At 41.1% G+C, this 17,157-nt stretch overlaps 1 protein-coding gene across 1 annotated transcript in view; it reads right to left on the minus strand.

The window, feature by feature from the left end:
* Positions 1 to 17,157, minus strand: part of Cap2 (cyclase associated actin cytoskeleton regulatory protein 2) — a 193,562-nt gene that overhangs the window by 96,155 nt on the left and 80,250 nt on the right. The window contains exon 3 of the mRNA XM_023712056.1: positions 4,239 to 4,316. Coding sequence (XP_023567824.1) covers positions 4,239 to 4,316 — 78 coding nt within the window. The remainder of the gene's footprint in view (positions 1 to 4,238; positions 4,317 to 17,157) is intronic.

Raw genomic sequence — 17,157 nt, forward strand, 5'->3', positions numbered from 1 at the left:
TCCTAGACAGCAGTCCTGTACGGACTGGGCCATTCTTTTCACCCAAGGTTAATTTTATAAATTACGAGGGAGAAAAGAAAAGCATGGGATGTTCTGCAGATGTTTTGTAATATATCTTATGTCATGAATATTGTAACACATCAATGAGAGAGATGCTAGCGAACTGCAAAGGCTGATCTGTTAGCATGTCATGAAATTGATTCATGGGGGTCTCACCCAGTCTTAAAGAACCAAAGCCAAAACCAAAACCAAAACTGAAAAACAAAGTAAAATGGAAAACATCCAGAACAGAGCAATAGGATGAGCTAGAAGAAGAATACCAGAACGCTGTGCATACAATAAGAACAACTTATTCTATGAAACTGGATGATGGAATAAAATACATTTTTTCTCCCTGTGGGCATGGTTGAACAATTTGAAAGCATTTTATTAGAGAATGTGAAAGATCTGTTGTTCGGTGCCAAAATGAGAAAAGAAATCTGAAATTGGATGCATTGCCAGTCAGGGGTGGAGCTAATCCCCTTAGCTTGCTTCTCTTAGGACAGATGAAGGGGTAGATAGGTGAGGAATTGGAGCACCTGTGGCCCACAGCTTTATTAAAAAGTTACTTTAGGGTCCAGTATGAATGGAGTCAAGGCAATCTATATTGGCTTTCTGTCCTCGTATAACAAATTACCATAAATTTAGTGACTGAAAAAATATGCATTTATCACCTCCATTGCTCTGGGCAGATCTGAGCAAAGGTAGAGCAAAGTTCAATGTTCAGGGTCTTACAGGATTGAGAGGGCCACAGCTGAGGACAAGTACTGGCTCAGCTTTGCTTGTATAACTGATTATCTTCAACAGCAGGATCCAAGGCATCCCCTGAAGGGCCTTTTAGCCCCAAATGCTGTCCCTAGCCCAGTCTAACTCTCACTAAAATTAATTTCTTTTTGCTGGGGATGTGGCTCAGGGGTTGAGCACTTGCCTAGCATGTGCAAGGCCCCGGGTTTGATCTCCAGCACAAAACAAATTGAAAAGAAAATCATTCTACACCTTTTCTCCAAGAGCCCCTTACAACTCTAAGTAAGTAATTATTTGAGCAATTCTTTAATAACTCCTCCATGAGAAATTAAGCCAACCTATAATGGACACACAATGTGAGCAGGAGGTAAACATCTGTTGTTCTAACTCAATGGAGATGTTTGTTACTACAACATAACACAGGCTATTTTGACCTAGAAACGTTAGAAGAAAAGAACACGTGTTGCATGTTTGGCTACTGAGGGATCATGTGCTTGCGGGGATTTTGGGCAGAAGGACTTCAATCTTGCTGCTCAGAGCAAGTGACAGACCAGTAGACTCCGCATCACCCAGAAGGTGGTTAGAGCCACTGAACCAGATTCTGTGTTTTACCCATACCTCCATGTGATTCACACAGAGAGCGAAGTTTGAGGCGCAGTGCTCCCCAGGCAGCTGGAAGTGAAATTCTGAAGCCCCTGAGCTCACAGTGTAACAGGGACAGCAGCCCACACACTGCAGGTTCTCCATGAGTGGTCCCCGGACCAGCAGTTGCTCTGCCTCTCAGGGACTGCTTAGAGCTGCAGGTTCTTGGGGATCGACCAAGAACCTGCTCAATCTCAAACTCTGTAAGTGTGGCCCAGGGTTCTGTGATTTAAGTCTTGCAGGGGATTCTCATGCATCCTAATGCTCAAAAACTGCAGCTGGACACGAGTAGGAGTTAAAGTTTAGGTAATTCTCTTCCTCTTTGACAAATGAAGAAACAAAGACAAGGACAGATACGACATGGCTCCCTTGGGAGGAGACCATCTGCTTTCTGATGGTATTCTTAGGATGTGTCTTTCAGATGCACCCCAAAAGAACAAGGCCTGGCCATCCACTGTCCTCACCAGGCTGAAAACAGTCCTTCTCCTGCCACTTCCATCAGAACGGGGAGGCAGCCTGAACCTCGGAAGCACTCCGTGTTCCTTTTCTCTTTTGCAAAGCAGGGCGTGAGACACGAAGGAGGAAGGTGCACCTGCGGGGTGGCGCGGGACCTGTGCGTCCCTCCAGAGGCACTGCTGTCTCCTCGTGGCAACACCGTCACGTGACAGATACATCCACCTCAGCTGGAGTGGGGGTGGGCAACCCTGGCAACAGGTTAGACTCACCTTTGGAGCCTGTAGAGCTCTGAGCCAAGCCACGCCCAGCGAAGTTAGAGCCCCGTGGGGGGTGGGACCCAAGCACTAGCCCTTAAGAAAAGAAACCCCACACGATTCAACTGGGAAACTGCAGGACAGCTCCAGGGAGGGTCTTGGGTGTCAGGAGCTGCCCCTTAATGGAGCCAAGTATCATCCATTGAAGGTCAAAATGTTGGAGACCAGAATTTCCAGTTCAACTATTTCACTTTCAGGAGTTTCTTCAGAATTCAAAACTATTTGAATTGTATTACATTTAAGCTATTGCACCATAATAAATATTCAACTTCTTTCTCTCCTTCCCTCAGCCACTCCTCCCCCTTCCTTCTCCTTCCTCTTTTTCCTCTCTGCTTTCTTTCCCTCTGTTTCTCTACCTCTCACTGCATCCCAAGTCATCAATTAATCTTTTTGATTTATATAATTGCTACCAAATTTCAGAAACAAATTAGCACTTTTAATGTATTTTTCTTATATGACGAGGCGGATTGGTAGATCAATTCTTTTCAGGGAATCACTTCATTCACTACACAACCAGCCTGGTCACCATGTTGTTATTGTGGGCGCTTGGTAAAGCGAGAGCAGTTATTAGCACAAGGCAGTGTCAGCAGTTGGGGTTTGTGGTAGGGAGTCCAGTCTTTAGAAGGTGGGAAATTGATAAATACTGTGGCTGGAGGTGGGTAGGACTCCCACAGCACATGTTTTGCTTCTGACATCTGCTCTTTATTATTTTCATTTTTTTGTACATTAAGATTTACTCTGGGCTTTATATGACAATGTCATGATAGGTTAAAGGTTACTAAAATTATTGTATTGATAATATCTTTGCAGTTAGCATCAACTCCTCTTATAACATTCTTAAATACCTTTAATAATAATAAAAAAGTTAATCCACATTCTTGGTGGCAGAGAAAGAGCTGGAATATGCCTAAGAACTTACAAATTCATCAAGATTCTCCTCAACTTCAGTAATTTTGCTTTTTTAATAAGCTCCTAAGTGATGCCCACGCTGCTGATTTTCATTCTCAAAACATTCAAAGTGGAGAGAATCTCTGAATGAAAATGAGGATCAGCAGCTTGGGATCCATTGAGGAGCTCATTAAAAAGCCAACTTGGGGGCTGTCTCCCAGGGGCAGTGAGTCAGACACTGCACTGTGCCCAGAACTCCCCGGATGACCCGGAAGCATAAGAGAAGCTCCAACTCTGCCCATCCATGCTACTTGCAGCATCAAGCTGGCCGGAATCAAAGCCATACAAGAAAATTACAGAGGATCACAAACTTGAATGCTGTTTCCTAACAAAGCAGTGTAAGATCAGAATTCAAAATTAGTAGTAAACGTTTCTTTGATTATGAAACAGCTGTGAGATAAGAAAAAACAAGAGGATATGGGTGACACACATGAGCTGACCTTTCAAACCAGTGAAGTGCACCATTATAGCATCAATTCGGTTCTCATGACAATATATTAGTAGTATTGCTTTTTTTCTTGCAGTTGTCATCTATATGTTTTAAAAACTTGATGACTAAGATTATAAAGATAGAAAAATGTTTTATACCATGATCCAGATTAAACACAATCTCAGGATCAGGGAGACAGCTCAGAAGAATAAACACCTACCTGGAAATCACAGGGTCCTGAGTTCAATTCCTGGTACCAGCACCCACCGCTCCCCCCAAAAGAAAACAACTTCCTGGGGCAGGCCAAATAGCTCAGCAGAGTACAGCGCCTACAAGCAGGGGCAGGTGCTGGGAGTTTAATCTCCCAGGGCCTGCCATGTTGGCCTTACCCTCGGGGCATGAACGGCAACTGAAACAGGGTTTGGTGGCACGCACCCATAATCCCAGCACTTGGGAGGCTGTGAACAGGAGAATCACTACAAGTCTGATCGAGTAGTGAGACCCTGAACACCCTGTAACCCTTCCCTAAAAACACAAAACAAACAAACAAACAGGACCTCCATGTGCTATGCATCTCATTCGTGGACGTTGCTCACAGGAAGTGGAGCTGCTAGTTCCCTGCTCCCTATCTTGCTCTGCCCACCCCTGTCATGATCCACTCTTACCTCTTGGGGTTGCTGGTACTGAGAGGCCATGAGGAGGAAAGCGCGCTGAGCTTGGAAAGCTCCATGTACCATTTCTGCCTGTAAATAAAGAAGCAGATAGTAGTTTCAATGCTTGGGTTCCTCAGCCAATCATTACAATACGACCCAGAAATTCCACCCCTACCAGTATACCCAAGCAAGATGTAAATGTGTGTTCACGCCAAAACCTGTAAGGGAATATTCAGAGCAGCACTACTTATATTAGCCAAAATGTAGAAGCAGTCTACTACCTACAAATAGGCAATGGAGTAACAAAATGTGACGTGTCCACGCAATGACGTATTGTTCAGCCTTACAAAGAAATAAAAGTACTATCACACGCTACAACACAGATGAACTTTGAAGACATTATGCTGAGTGATGGAAAACAGTCACAAAAGAGCACATTTGAATGACCCCACTGATAGGAAATGTCCAGAATAAGCAAATCTATAGAGACAAAGATTAGTGGTTGCCAGGGGCTGGCACAAAAGAGACAGGGAGGGAACTGTGGATGGGAATGAGATTCTTTTGGGACAGACAAGAATGTTCTGGAATGAATGGTGATGATTTGACAACTTGGGGATGATACTGAAAATCACAGAATTGTGCCCTTTAGCAGGATGGATATCAGGATGTGAGAATTTCATCTCAACAAAGCTATTTAAAAGATTGAGCCTCAAAATGCAAAGCATATTCTTTCTTGCGCCCTCTGAGTGTGCCCCAAATCTGTTCCACACCTTCTAGTGTAAGCTAAGTATCCCGTAACTCATACCCATGATGATACGCTCGCCAGGAATCAGTGGGCTTCTGAATACTTATTAAAGTGAACCTGGAAAACATGGTTTCAGTGTCACTTGGGGTCCTGGTAGAGCAGGAGTCCACCTTGACAGAAACTTCCCCACAACAGGATGTGTGTGGGTGGGAATGGCATCCGACACAAACTGTCTCTTTCTTACCATCTTCTCGCATTGAACTAATTAAGTGTATCAAGAAAAAATATTGTGAAAAATTCATATCATGCAGGATTAGCTATTTTCAAACATTATCTCTAGTTTTAAAGAAAATTCAGTGTTTCCATAGATAAAACATATGGATATAGAATAATTTAAAAATGTAGAGCCTGAGTTTGATCCCCATCTTAACTACCACCACCACCACCAACAACAACAACAAGAACATCAAAAACTACAAAAAGGAAATAAAGAAAAAGAAATATACACAGACACTTACAAAATGGGATCATATCTAGTGCTATTTTTAATTAGCATACATTTTAATAATTAAATAGTAGCAATTAAAACGAAAAAGAACTGTTAAATTTCAAAGAAAAATTTCTGCTCTGTAATAGTACGTCCTAAATGATCAATCTAAGGTTTAACAATTACAAAATAGCAAGAAATTAGATTAATGATGTGTTTGCATTTCAAAGAACGTGTTATAACTTTAAATGGAATTGGTTGGCCTCTTGCTGAGAAAAGATGAGAATGTAATTATTCGTGCACATTTTCCACTTCTGGTCTCTTCCCTTCCATATGCTTTTGTTATTATTTTTCTTCAGCTCAATTTATGGCTTTTTAAAATTCTATCTGTAACAGCAATTTCCATAGTTGTGTGGCATTAGTTCTCACCACAGCCTCTCCACTTCTGAGGTATTCCGTTATGTTCTGTAGCTGGCTGGACCCCTTGTAACAAGTATTTCCTTCCCCAAGAACTCAGGACTGCTTTACTCTTTGGGGTTAAAGCCAGTTTCTTGCTGTCTTCGGATTCAACAACACCTTGGCAGGTTTGTAGTCTTGGGCCCTTTTCCTTCTCCTTATTGAAAGCATAGTCTAGATGGGGAAGCCGGAGCCGCCTCGGCGGATTTCCTTCCCTGGAGGAAAGTGACTTATTCTGGTACAATCTCTGAGAGTTATTTCTTTATCCTTGAGGTTTAGTATCTTAACTAAGAAATGCTTGGGTTTTGAGCATTCTATATTATATTTCTTGGAAAGATTTAGGCTTTTTTTCATTTTTTGGGGAACTTTGTTATATTTTTCAATATGTCTTTTGCTCCATTTATGAGAGTCTTTGTTCATAGAGTCTCCAATTGCTATTCTCATGTTGTGACATGTTTGAATGCCTTCCTAGCTTTTAGACTCTGTCTCTAATTTATTATCTGTCATTTGTGTTCACTGATCATGTGAATCATTTTGTATCCTTAGTAAAAAATTTTTAACTGGTCTCATACAATAAGGAGTATATATCTGCAGTAATGTTGCTTCATTCGTTAGGCTTTGACTTCTTTTATTTTCATTCTTATTGTTTTATCACCTCGAGTCTAGGCTATAAAATTACTTTTACACTCCCATCAAGTTCTAAGAGTGTAATGTATACTCTTATTAAGCCATTATGAAAGATGTTTGGTCACTTAGGTTTATTCTACTCAAAGATGCTATTGTTGGATCTGGACTGTCTCTCTCAAAAGGACCTGTATTGGAGGCATAGACCTCAGTTCTGTGCTGTTGGCTGATGGTAGAGTGTTTAGGAGATGACCCCTAGGGTGAGGCCCCCATCTGCGGGCAGCACCCTCAAAGGTGACAGCAGCACCTTTGTTACTTCTGCTCTCTCTCCCACCTCCCTTTATTCTTGGCCATGAGGTGAACATCTTTCTTCTCCATGCACAATTGAGTAAGGATATTTTGTAAACTCTACAACAAATACTTTTTAACTTGGGAATTCTATACCTAGCCAAAGTATCCATCAAGGTTTAGGACAGCATAAAAATATTTTCTGATATTCAAGTTCCCAAAAATTATTTATATTTCTTCCTTTCAAAGCTAAAAATTAATTCTACCACAAACAGAGCATAACTCATAGAAAGAAGATTTGTAGTACACGAATCAGGGAGACAAGAGAGGGCCAAAGGAAACTCTCTGGGTGGATTATACAGACTGAAGAGCCTGGGGATGGCCAGAACTGCAGGAACAGTCCAGGACAGATGCTGTCATATAATAGTAACAGATATAATAATTAATGAATGAATCAAAGGAAAAGAAAACTATTATCTGACGGCTTGAATATTTTGGGAAGAAATTTCGATTTTCTGTGGGAACTTGAAGATAATTTAGCAAGATATAGAAAAATAAGCCAGCGAAGAGTAATTAATAGTTAATGTCATATATTCTTTCTCTCCAAGATATACTGCCTTACTATACTCCAATCCATTAAAACAAGCAACCAGAATAACCTTTTTTTCTCTTAAGCTGTTTATCTCAGGCATTTTGTTGTAGTAATGGAAAGCTGACTAACACAAATAGTAAACCTCTGTCTTTTTACTTTTCATGCTGTGTTCTCTTTTGAACACACTATTGTAGCCCCCACACTGATTCTTTTCATCTTGCTCATGCTTGACCTGCCTGGTCCAGATAATTTATTATTTTCTAATAAAACAAGGGCGATTCTTTGAGTTTCTTGCTATCATATTGGAGATTAGTGTCTTTTCTTTCTGAAAAACCGTTAGAAGACAAAATACTTTACATACTCTCCTCTTTTAGGGAACATGAAATAGGAATGGGGAAAGGACGAGCTCATCAGAGACAATGAGGTAAAATCTCTGTTTCATATTGATGGTTTTGGAATGTGTTAAAGGATGCAAACCAGGACTCAGGCCACTCCCTGTAGCATATGCTTTTCTTTTTTTTTCATAATTTTATTGATAAACAAATAGCAATAAGACAGTTTCAAATCAAATCGCTAGGACAGTTTCAAAAACTAACACACTGCATACATTCTTCTTAGTGGTTAATTGCTGTACAAGATGTGGACTTGAGATCCTATTTACAAACATCATTAGAACAAATCATTCTATTCATTAAGAGAATGTAACTATATATCTATCCTAGCCACTTTGAATACACAGATACAAAATGGACATTCATCTGTATACCCTTTTTTTTTTTTTGTTAAGTTCCATTATTTGAATATTATAGGTGTGTAAACTCAGCAAAATATTCTAAAAGAGTCCAGTAGACCATAATAGCATTGGGTCTTCTGTTTAACTGGCAATGTCAGAAATTGTTGACCTGAGTCCCCCACAGCTCAACATAACAGCATGGTTTTACTTCCTATATTTCGTCTTCATACTTTTCTACTGGATGGTTAAACCAAGGTAAAGCAGGACCTATGCAACTAGAGTTGTAGCTTTTGGGTCTGAGAAGGTCAGTGAAGCATATGCCTTTTAGATGGAGGAAAGCAGTCCATCAGGGTTTCCATCCTTTCCCAAGTGCAGAACCTGGACATGAAGCTTCCCCATTCACAGAGAGAAGCAGACTATGGAGGGTTTTTTTTTTGGGGGGGTAGGGGTGGTGGTGGGGAGATCTAATTCACATTCTCTTTTCCTCACTTCATTTCTTCTTTTTCACCTAAACAGTCTTTTAAAATTATTTTTTATTTTCAAAGAGAGTACAGATAGTAATAAAAAAGAACAAATTAGAAATGCTACAGACTTCACTAAATAAAATAATACAAATTTGACAGTATTTATTGTACTGCATAGTGTTGTCTTCAAATTAGTTGTTCAGATTACCAGATATATGCATGCAAAATTGGAAAAAGAAAGAAAAAAGAAAATAAAAAGATTATAAGAAATTAAGATGAGAAAAAGGAAAACAATGAAAAAAAGACAAAGAAATGAAGCATTAACTACTCCTTTCCCTAGACCAGCAGAAGTGCACAGTACAGTTGTCCAAACCATTCTGCTTACATACATAGATATATGTCTTTCCCTAGCTCTCTGTCCTGTCCTTCTCCTAATCTCAGTAATTTCTTCCTTTTGAAGAGGTTCATTCCCTTTTCACAGTCTCTATTGCATCTTTCAGATTTTATTTACTCTTTCAGCTTCTTACACTAGGAAACAGTATGATGTTTGCACATGTGGGTCTGATTTATTTCACTTAAGAGTATGTTTTCTAGTTGCATCTATTTACTATAAAAGCCTCCAATTTATCCCTTTTTATAGCTGAAAAACACTCCTAGGGCAAGCATTTGTGGGATGGGGAAGATGGGATCACAAGAGCCAAAACTGCTCATCCATCAGTTACTCGTACTGCTTTAGGTTGTGCCTTGTTGTTTATGATGAGGGAATTTATAAAACTTTCCCCTATTGTTTGGTTATTTGTGTAAAGAGAAAAATTCTTATCCTGAAAGAAATCTCCTTGAAAGCAGTAATTCAGCTTTATTTTGTCATGAGCTTATATCCTTTCCCACTTATTGATTTCATCTTTAACTTGCTTCACATCTATTTAGGGGCAGTTTCTATCATTACCATCTTGGATACAACTTCTATAACAGGTAAGAAACAACTTAATACATTTCACAAATAGATAACTAGAATACCAACGAAAACAGCAAATTCATCCTAGTGTCAGTATTAGGCACATTTCTGGGCCAGAACGATAAATGCATTAACTGAATGGGAAATGACTAGCTTTTATCATTCTACTTTCTTATCATGTATTGGCATCTAACAAATTTTCCAAAATATTTACTGAAATGAACACCTTAGTTTTGTTTCTAATTGCCCTTGTTACTTCATATCTAAGGGCCTTTGTTTCCATTAAGAAGAAAATCCTTGGAATCAAACCAAGACTTGTAGACTATTTACACTTAAAATTACAGATTCAATCATTCTCAACATAATAGATTGTTTTATGAATGTTTAAATGACTGTATTTTTTTTCCTCAGAGACATCTGTCCATTCTCTTTGTTCTAATTGTCCTGATTTCTGGGACTATATTGTCAAAAATCTTCAAATTTTGGATATTCCTTAGGGATAAAGAGAGAGTTTTCAAATTTCACTATTTGGGAGATCATTACCTCCTTATGGGTGTGAAGCTCTGAGCCTGAATGTCTTCCTGGGAATCAGAACATGTGTTTTCAGTGATTCAGAAGGATTTCTCTTGATCTCTAATGACTACATTTCCAAAGAGAAGATTACAAAATACAACTTTCCACAGTCTGGATATAAATAAAACAACTGCATTTCCCCCCAGCCATGATAACATCAAGGGACTGTCCTCGTCTATAACAAGCCTTTGCAGAGTCCACTGAATTATAGTTGCCTTGGGAACAGTGATTTGGGGTGGTCTGACTCTTCTGGTCAAAATAGTACCTCAGAATGGGCATTCACAATATGCTGTATCTATCCCAAAATGAACACTGGAATTAGTCTTTTTTTTTTTTTTTTGTAAACCTTCCCTAGTAACCACATGTAGCTTGTTGCTAATAGAGAAATTTTCTGGCGGGTCTGATTAGTGGAGATGGACAACTTCACTAATTAGTCTTTTGCTCCAAATGGCCTTTCACTGAACAATAGAGGTTGAGGTAGGTATAGGCAATGGTTGCATCCCGAGGTATCTACATTAGGCCCCTTTTATTGTACTTTTGTAGACAAAAGCTTCCTGAGGATTTGTCTTGCCCTTGACCTTTCAGCTCGTGGAACTCCAGACATAATTAGCAAACTCTACACCACCTTCATTTTGGCTCTCATCAGGCCACACACCCAGGGATTTTCACCCCAGCTTTGAGATGTTCAGATGTGCTTGCTTCTCCTTTCTGGAAAGTTCTATGAATCACCTCCACCAGACAGGATTCTATTTAGCAGCAATGCTATTGAACCTGCTGAGTCTGGTAACTGCACAGGGAGAACCTGGCTCACTCAGGCTGTTCAAAACCCTGTGAAAGAAAAAGCCAAACATAGGGCTTTTCAGGATGACAAATAGTCTAGAGTTTTTGCTGAGTTTGTCTCTCATGCATGTGCAGGGCCCTGAGAGCCCCAGTGACCTTTAGGGGGCAGCAAGTAAACAGATGTCCACACCCTTATCCTGAATGTCCTGAATGTCTGTGGGGTGGGAAGGGTCCCTTCGCTTGCTGGTTCTCAGGAAGGGGGCTGATGCACTTTCAGAAGGACCTGGAAATGCCTTGCGCACAGCCACCTTGGCTGGATACATTTCCATCTTCCAGGTCTCATCCATGCCTTTTGCCCAGTTGGGCCTAGTGCATCTATCTGCTTGTGGGCACTTGTGTACCCAGAGGAGAGGAATTGCATGGTCAAAGTTAAGGTTAGGTGCATGTTGTCTTTACTCTATCAGTTAGTACTCTAGCAACTGAAGTTCTCAGACAAGTTGGTGGAGCATCCATTGTTCTGTGGTCCTACAGCAAACAGCAGAAGAGTCAATTTCAATAAGCAGTTTAAAGCCAGCCTTGGGGACAAGCAAGCAGATACCAGCTACACATGACACATGATCATCTAATCCTCTCAGTGCTCAGGGGAGGGCCAATTGCTCTCTGAATACTCAAAAAAGCTTTGTAGGGTTTTGTTGGGAAAACCACAGGCTTCAGGGTCCCTCAGGGATGGCAACATAACCAGGCCCAGCTGGGGGAAAGGACATGGGTGAGACCTGGAAGATGGAAATGTATCCAGCCGAGGTGGCTGTGCACAAGACATTTCCAAATCCGTCTGAAAGTGCATCAGCCCCCTTCCTGAGAACCAGCAAGCGAAGGGACCCTTCCCACCCCGCAGACATTCAGGACATTCAGGATGGGGTATTGACATCTGTTTACTTGCCGTCATCTGCAGGTCGGGTGCAGGCCAGTGCTCATGCCATCCCAATAAATTGCCCCACTAGCCTCCATGCCTTATATTTCACAATTAGAGACACCAATCTTCAGATCAATTCTGTAAGGGCCGCTATCCTATCTAGGGGAGAAGTCCATTTGTGTTTTGGTCATTGAAGAAGATGGATCAGATGGGTGAAAGTGAGACCAAACAATGGACCTCCCCCACAGAAAAAAGAAAGAGGTTGACGGGGTGCTAAGACAAACTTCAACAATTTCATGATTTTGCTTAAAGTAAGATGGAGACACCTGATTTTGTAGACACAAACATAATAAGCACCAAATCCATAGAACCTGATTACAATAGACTTCTTAGTCGCCATACTTATTATCAATCTTGAGAAGGACTTAAACCAGTGGCTCTCTATCTGGAGCATGCTGCAGAACAGACCGGATGTTGTGCTAAGGCAGACTGCTTGGTCCCACCCCCTGGTGTGTGAGTCAGCAGAGCTGGGTGGGCCCAAGGATCTGGAGGCTTGAGATATTCTCAAGTGAAGCTGACATTTTGAATCCAGACATCACGCATGGAAAGCTACTGGGTTAAATGATGTCTTGTATGCTCTTTCTCATCTCTATTTCATTTTCATCAGAAGGTGAATTAAGAAAGCAGCTCAGAAGCATCCACTTTGGAACCACATACTTAGACCACATAAAGGAGATCATTTCATTCAATCCTTGCTATCATTATTATTATCATTGTTTCTTTTCATAATTTTGAGAAACAGATAGCAATGAGAGAGTTTCAAACCAAATTGGTAGGACAGTTTCAATAATTAACACATTGCATACATTCATACTAGTGGTTAAGTGCTGTACAAGGTGCAGACATGATATCCTATTTACAAACACCATCAGAACAAATCCCTCTATTCATTAAGAGAATGTAACTACATATCTATCCTAACCATTTTGAATACACAGATACAAAATGGGCATTCATCTGTATCCCCTTTTTTTGTTAAGTTCTGTTATTTGAATATTATAGGTGTGTAAACTCGGCAAAATATTCTAAAAGAGTCCAGTAGTCCATAATAGTATTGGGTCGTCCGCTTGACTGGCAATGTCAGAAATTGTTGACCTGAGTCCCCTACAGCTCATCATGAGAGCCTGGCTTTACTTCTTATATTTTGTTTATTATTGTTGTTTTTAATAAGCAAAGGGATAAAGGTCTACTGAAAGCCAAGTTCCTTGCTCAAGGTTACAAAATCAGTCAGCTGGCGAGGTTGAGGGACTACTTTCTAACCCTTGGTTCTTTTCTAGCTCCCTTTTATTCAAGGGAGAAAACTGAAGCAGAGCAAACAGGGGAGCTTGGCAAAAATGAAAGAGAACTCTGCGGGTCACAAGAACTGGGCGCAACCGTGCGAAGCCAGTGTTGTTTTGGAAAAATATCAGCAAGGCTGCATTTGTAGCTAGACCCGCTTGGCTAATGGGAGATGACAAGTGCGCATGAGCTAAGCCAGTCCTGGGAACTATCGTTACCCAGAGCATTTACAAAAGCCACCAGAGCACTTTGCCTCTGTGCTGAGTACAGGCGGTGGCCATGGTAATGAGAGGTTACAAAAGAAGGGTAAAAGGGGGATGAAACCAGAACGAAAAAAGCAAACCAAGATCCGCGGCTAAAAATGTGCTAATCATGTCTGGGTGCAGACGCCACAGGCTGAGGAAAGAAGGCCTTGCGCCTTCCCCACCCGCGGTGATGCTTGGACAGTTGTTTTCTCATAACTACATCAAGAGTTTGAATTTCTTATAAAGGCTCTGGATAAAGTCCAGAGTTCTGCCTGGCCTCAGAGCCTGGCCCAATCGTGTCCTCACCTTCTGCAGTTCCCTGATGCCTCTGTACATATTCTCTGCTCACACTGGGTAATCTCCCAAGCACCCCTGCCTCGTCTGAAAGAACCTCAGGACAAGAAATATATTTACAACATAAAGCGTGCCCTACACAGCTCTCTTGCCTCTTTGAAAAAGAAACTAGGACCTGGGGAGGTTAGCGTGTTTCCTAAGGCTGGTGGTTAATGTAGGATTAGAATTAGAAATGCGTATCTGAAGCTACTGGTCTCTCCTGACCTCACACTAATCAGCACGGTGCCTTGACTCGGTATAAACACTGTCTTCACTGCATGCTTGATGGCATTTGAAGTTCCTGAAGAGTCGAGGTATCACATTCTGTTCTTTTACCTGCTCGGCCAAGACCAGCACAGGGGCTTTGTGCGGAATAGATGACTTATGTTTACTCCATTTGGAATTTTATTCACTCTGGGTTGGACATTTGACAGAAAATGAAGCCCTGGAACTGACTTTACTGGTGTGTCCACAAAAGTGATCGATGGGGACAGGACCAGCCTAAAAGAAGGGACAGAAGGGATTGTAAGGGCCTCTCCCAGACACCAATCTCAAGTGATCCAGACCACACTTCATGTCAGTAACAGTAAGGCAAGGGCAGGTCTTCAGTCTGGACTCTGAAGACAGAGGTTTTCCCACAGCTGCCAGCAGTACCTTCCCCTCTGCATGGTTTTGTCCCTGCCTGCCCCCTCTGTCAACCTCCTAAGCACTGACTTCAAAGTCCCCATCTTCTGCTTGAAATTTCCACCCCTTCCCTCTGGAGTCCAGCACGTGGCAGGTGCTTATTATTAAGAACTGCACAGCAGATGGTTGTGTGAAGAAGACAGCGGAGTTAAGATCTGAACTGAGCGTCAACCCTTAAATGTCACACCTAACAAATGTGGATTTATAAGCAGTCGATGGAGAAATGAGGAAGGTATGGGGGCTGTGGCCTTCCAATTTTAGGTGCTAGGCCATCGGGTTAATACACAAGCCCTCCTTTTAAAAAAGTGTGTGTGTATGTGTGTGTGTGTGTGTGTGTGTGTGTAGGGGGCGTGCTGCAGGCTGAGCAGGGAAGGTGTTATGCACACACACAGGTATGTAGTTTTTTGGTGGAAGGAAAAGTGGGACTGTGTTGTAGGGAGTCACTAAGAGACTGGCCAGTGCTCTGCCTGTACTTGGATTGTTAAAAATACCACAGATCTCTAAAGATGTCCTTACCTTTGCTCCATAAGATCTTAATTCCCACACTTGCTGTTATTTTTGTCATATTAGCCTGGGGGTGCTTGAAGGATCTTATAGGGATTTCTAAGTGGCTACACCCCAGCTGCCCTGCTGACGCTGTCACAGCTGAAAAGAAACCATTTTGTGTGTACAGAAGGTTTCCTCAACGTGGCTTCTTGGTTCCCATGGACTTTGGCCTATTTTGCAAAGTAAGTTCAGGAAACTACTCTCTTCCCGGTGGCAATAGGAAAGGACACAAAGAAGCACGCTGGAATTGACGTGGACAAAGGAACAAAGGAACCAGGACAGCTATGTGAGCTAGAACTTGTTCTGAGGGCAAAACCCTGTTTTGTCAGAAACAACTCAGAGCTAAGAGCTAGGAGCTAAGAGATCGGACCGGCTGCTCTGTGGAGCCCAGTCTGCAATTGCTGCAGTGACGCAGAGAAAGGCGGAGCTTCCCCGGGCCGCTCGCGGGGCTCCATCCTTCCCACAAGTGTCTTCAGGCACCATCTGGACTCCCGCCAGCGCTTGCCCTGAGGGACCTGTCCCCAGCACAGATAACACTGTGCCTCTATCTTAGGGAGGAGAAGACAGGACCACAGAAAGCATGCTCTGTAAGATTTTGAAAAAATGTTCATATGAAATAAACACGCCACTACATTGGTGAAAGTTACTGGCGGGTGGTGAGATGAGGCGTGGTTTTTGTCTTCTTTTTCACATTGATTGTCAAATCGTCCCCAGAATAAAAATTTTATCAGAAATATTGAAGTAAAATAGAAACTTGCTATTTAATTTCATAACCAAAAGGTATCTCTTGAGCATCTACTATGCACCTTGGTGCTAGATCAGGTATAAATCAAGGGAAACAAAAACAATGAGAAGGTTGCGTGGGTGTAATACGTAACAGTTTGCACTAAATGAAAAACACCCAGTGCCGAAGCAGTTGTCAGCTCCACGCATGGTGGAAAAGGAAGTGTTTCCATTCGGCTACTTTGCCAAAACACGGAAACATCATTATGAAAAAGAGAATACAAAGGGGAAGGCACCTATCTAATCCCAAATGGCAAATTACGGTCTCTTTCTTAATCTACTTCTCAAAGCAAATAATGCAATTGTTAAATGGAAAGTCCAATTGTAGAAGCATAGAACTGTTTGGGACTAGACAGAAGCAGATGAAAGGGAATTTTCTTGCTTTTGAAATCATGTGGTGACTACTACAGATGACATCAGCAATAGGGAATCTGGCCACCATTGTAGTGGTATTTAAAAAGGGCTCCCTGGATTCTCTAAGCCTCATCTTCTGTATTCTACAGAACATGGGGAGGGTGGAGGAGAAGTCCCTACACGAAATAATAGGTGCATTTATTTCTTTTTATTGATTGATACTTATAACCCAAGGGGCCAGGGAGATGGCTCAGTGGAATAGTGCTTCCCTGGCAAGCGCAAGGACCTGAGTTCAATCCCTGGTTCTGCCAATAAATAACTAAATAAATTAATTAATTAAAATAAATGTTACTTATAACCCAAAAATCATATACTCTCCAATTTCTCCTCTGCTTCTCTTTCTGGGAAGAAGTGTTAAGAAGTATTAGTTGTGGGGAGAATTGTTCTTGCACCTCCAAGGTTCCTTATTTTTCTCAAATATCCAAGATCTCAAAGAACTTGAGAAAAAATGTTCCCTTAGCTCTGCTTTGGGTGTTGATGATGTTAGTATTTTTTTTTTTTAGTACTTTTTATGTATTTTGTATGTATAACTTTGTGCAATTAAAATAGATTTTTGTCTAGTGAAAACAGAGAAGTATTCTTTTTGGATAAAAGATTTGCTTAGCTCTGAAATCCAGGAAGCACAATAGTTTTATTATTTTATTTAATCTAACGAGTTTGATTTTGGGCAGATTTGTATACGCACATGACATGCTTTGAGCAATTTCAACCTCATCACTCCTTTTCCCATTAACTTTCCATTTGGGGGGTTTATTTTTTATTTTTTAAGGAACACAAAATAGTAGTAAAAAAAGCAGTCTTAGAAATGATACACAATTTCACTAAACGAAGTAATAGGAATTCAGCAAAGGTTGCTGTATTGCATAGTGCTATCTTCAAATTAGTTATTTAGGTCACCAGATATGAAAGTACACAAGTGATTTAAAAAAATACCACCAAAAAAAGTTGTAAGAAATTAAAAAGCAAAAAAAAAAAAAA

Source organism: Octodon degus, unplaced genomic scaffold, assembly GCF_000260255.1.
Source record: "Octodon degus isolate 3935 unplaced genomic scaffold, OctDeg1.0 scaffold00023, whole genome shotgun sequence".
Taxonomy (NCBI): domain Eukaryota; kingdom Metazoa; phylum Chordata; class Mammalia; order Rodentia; family Octodontidae; genus Octodon; species Octodon degus.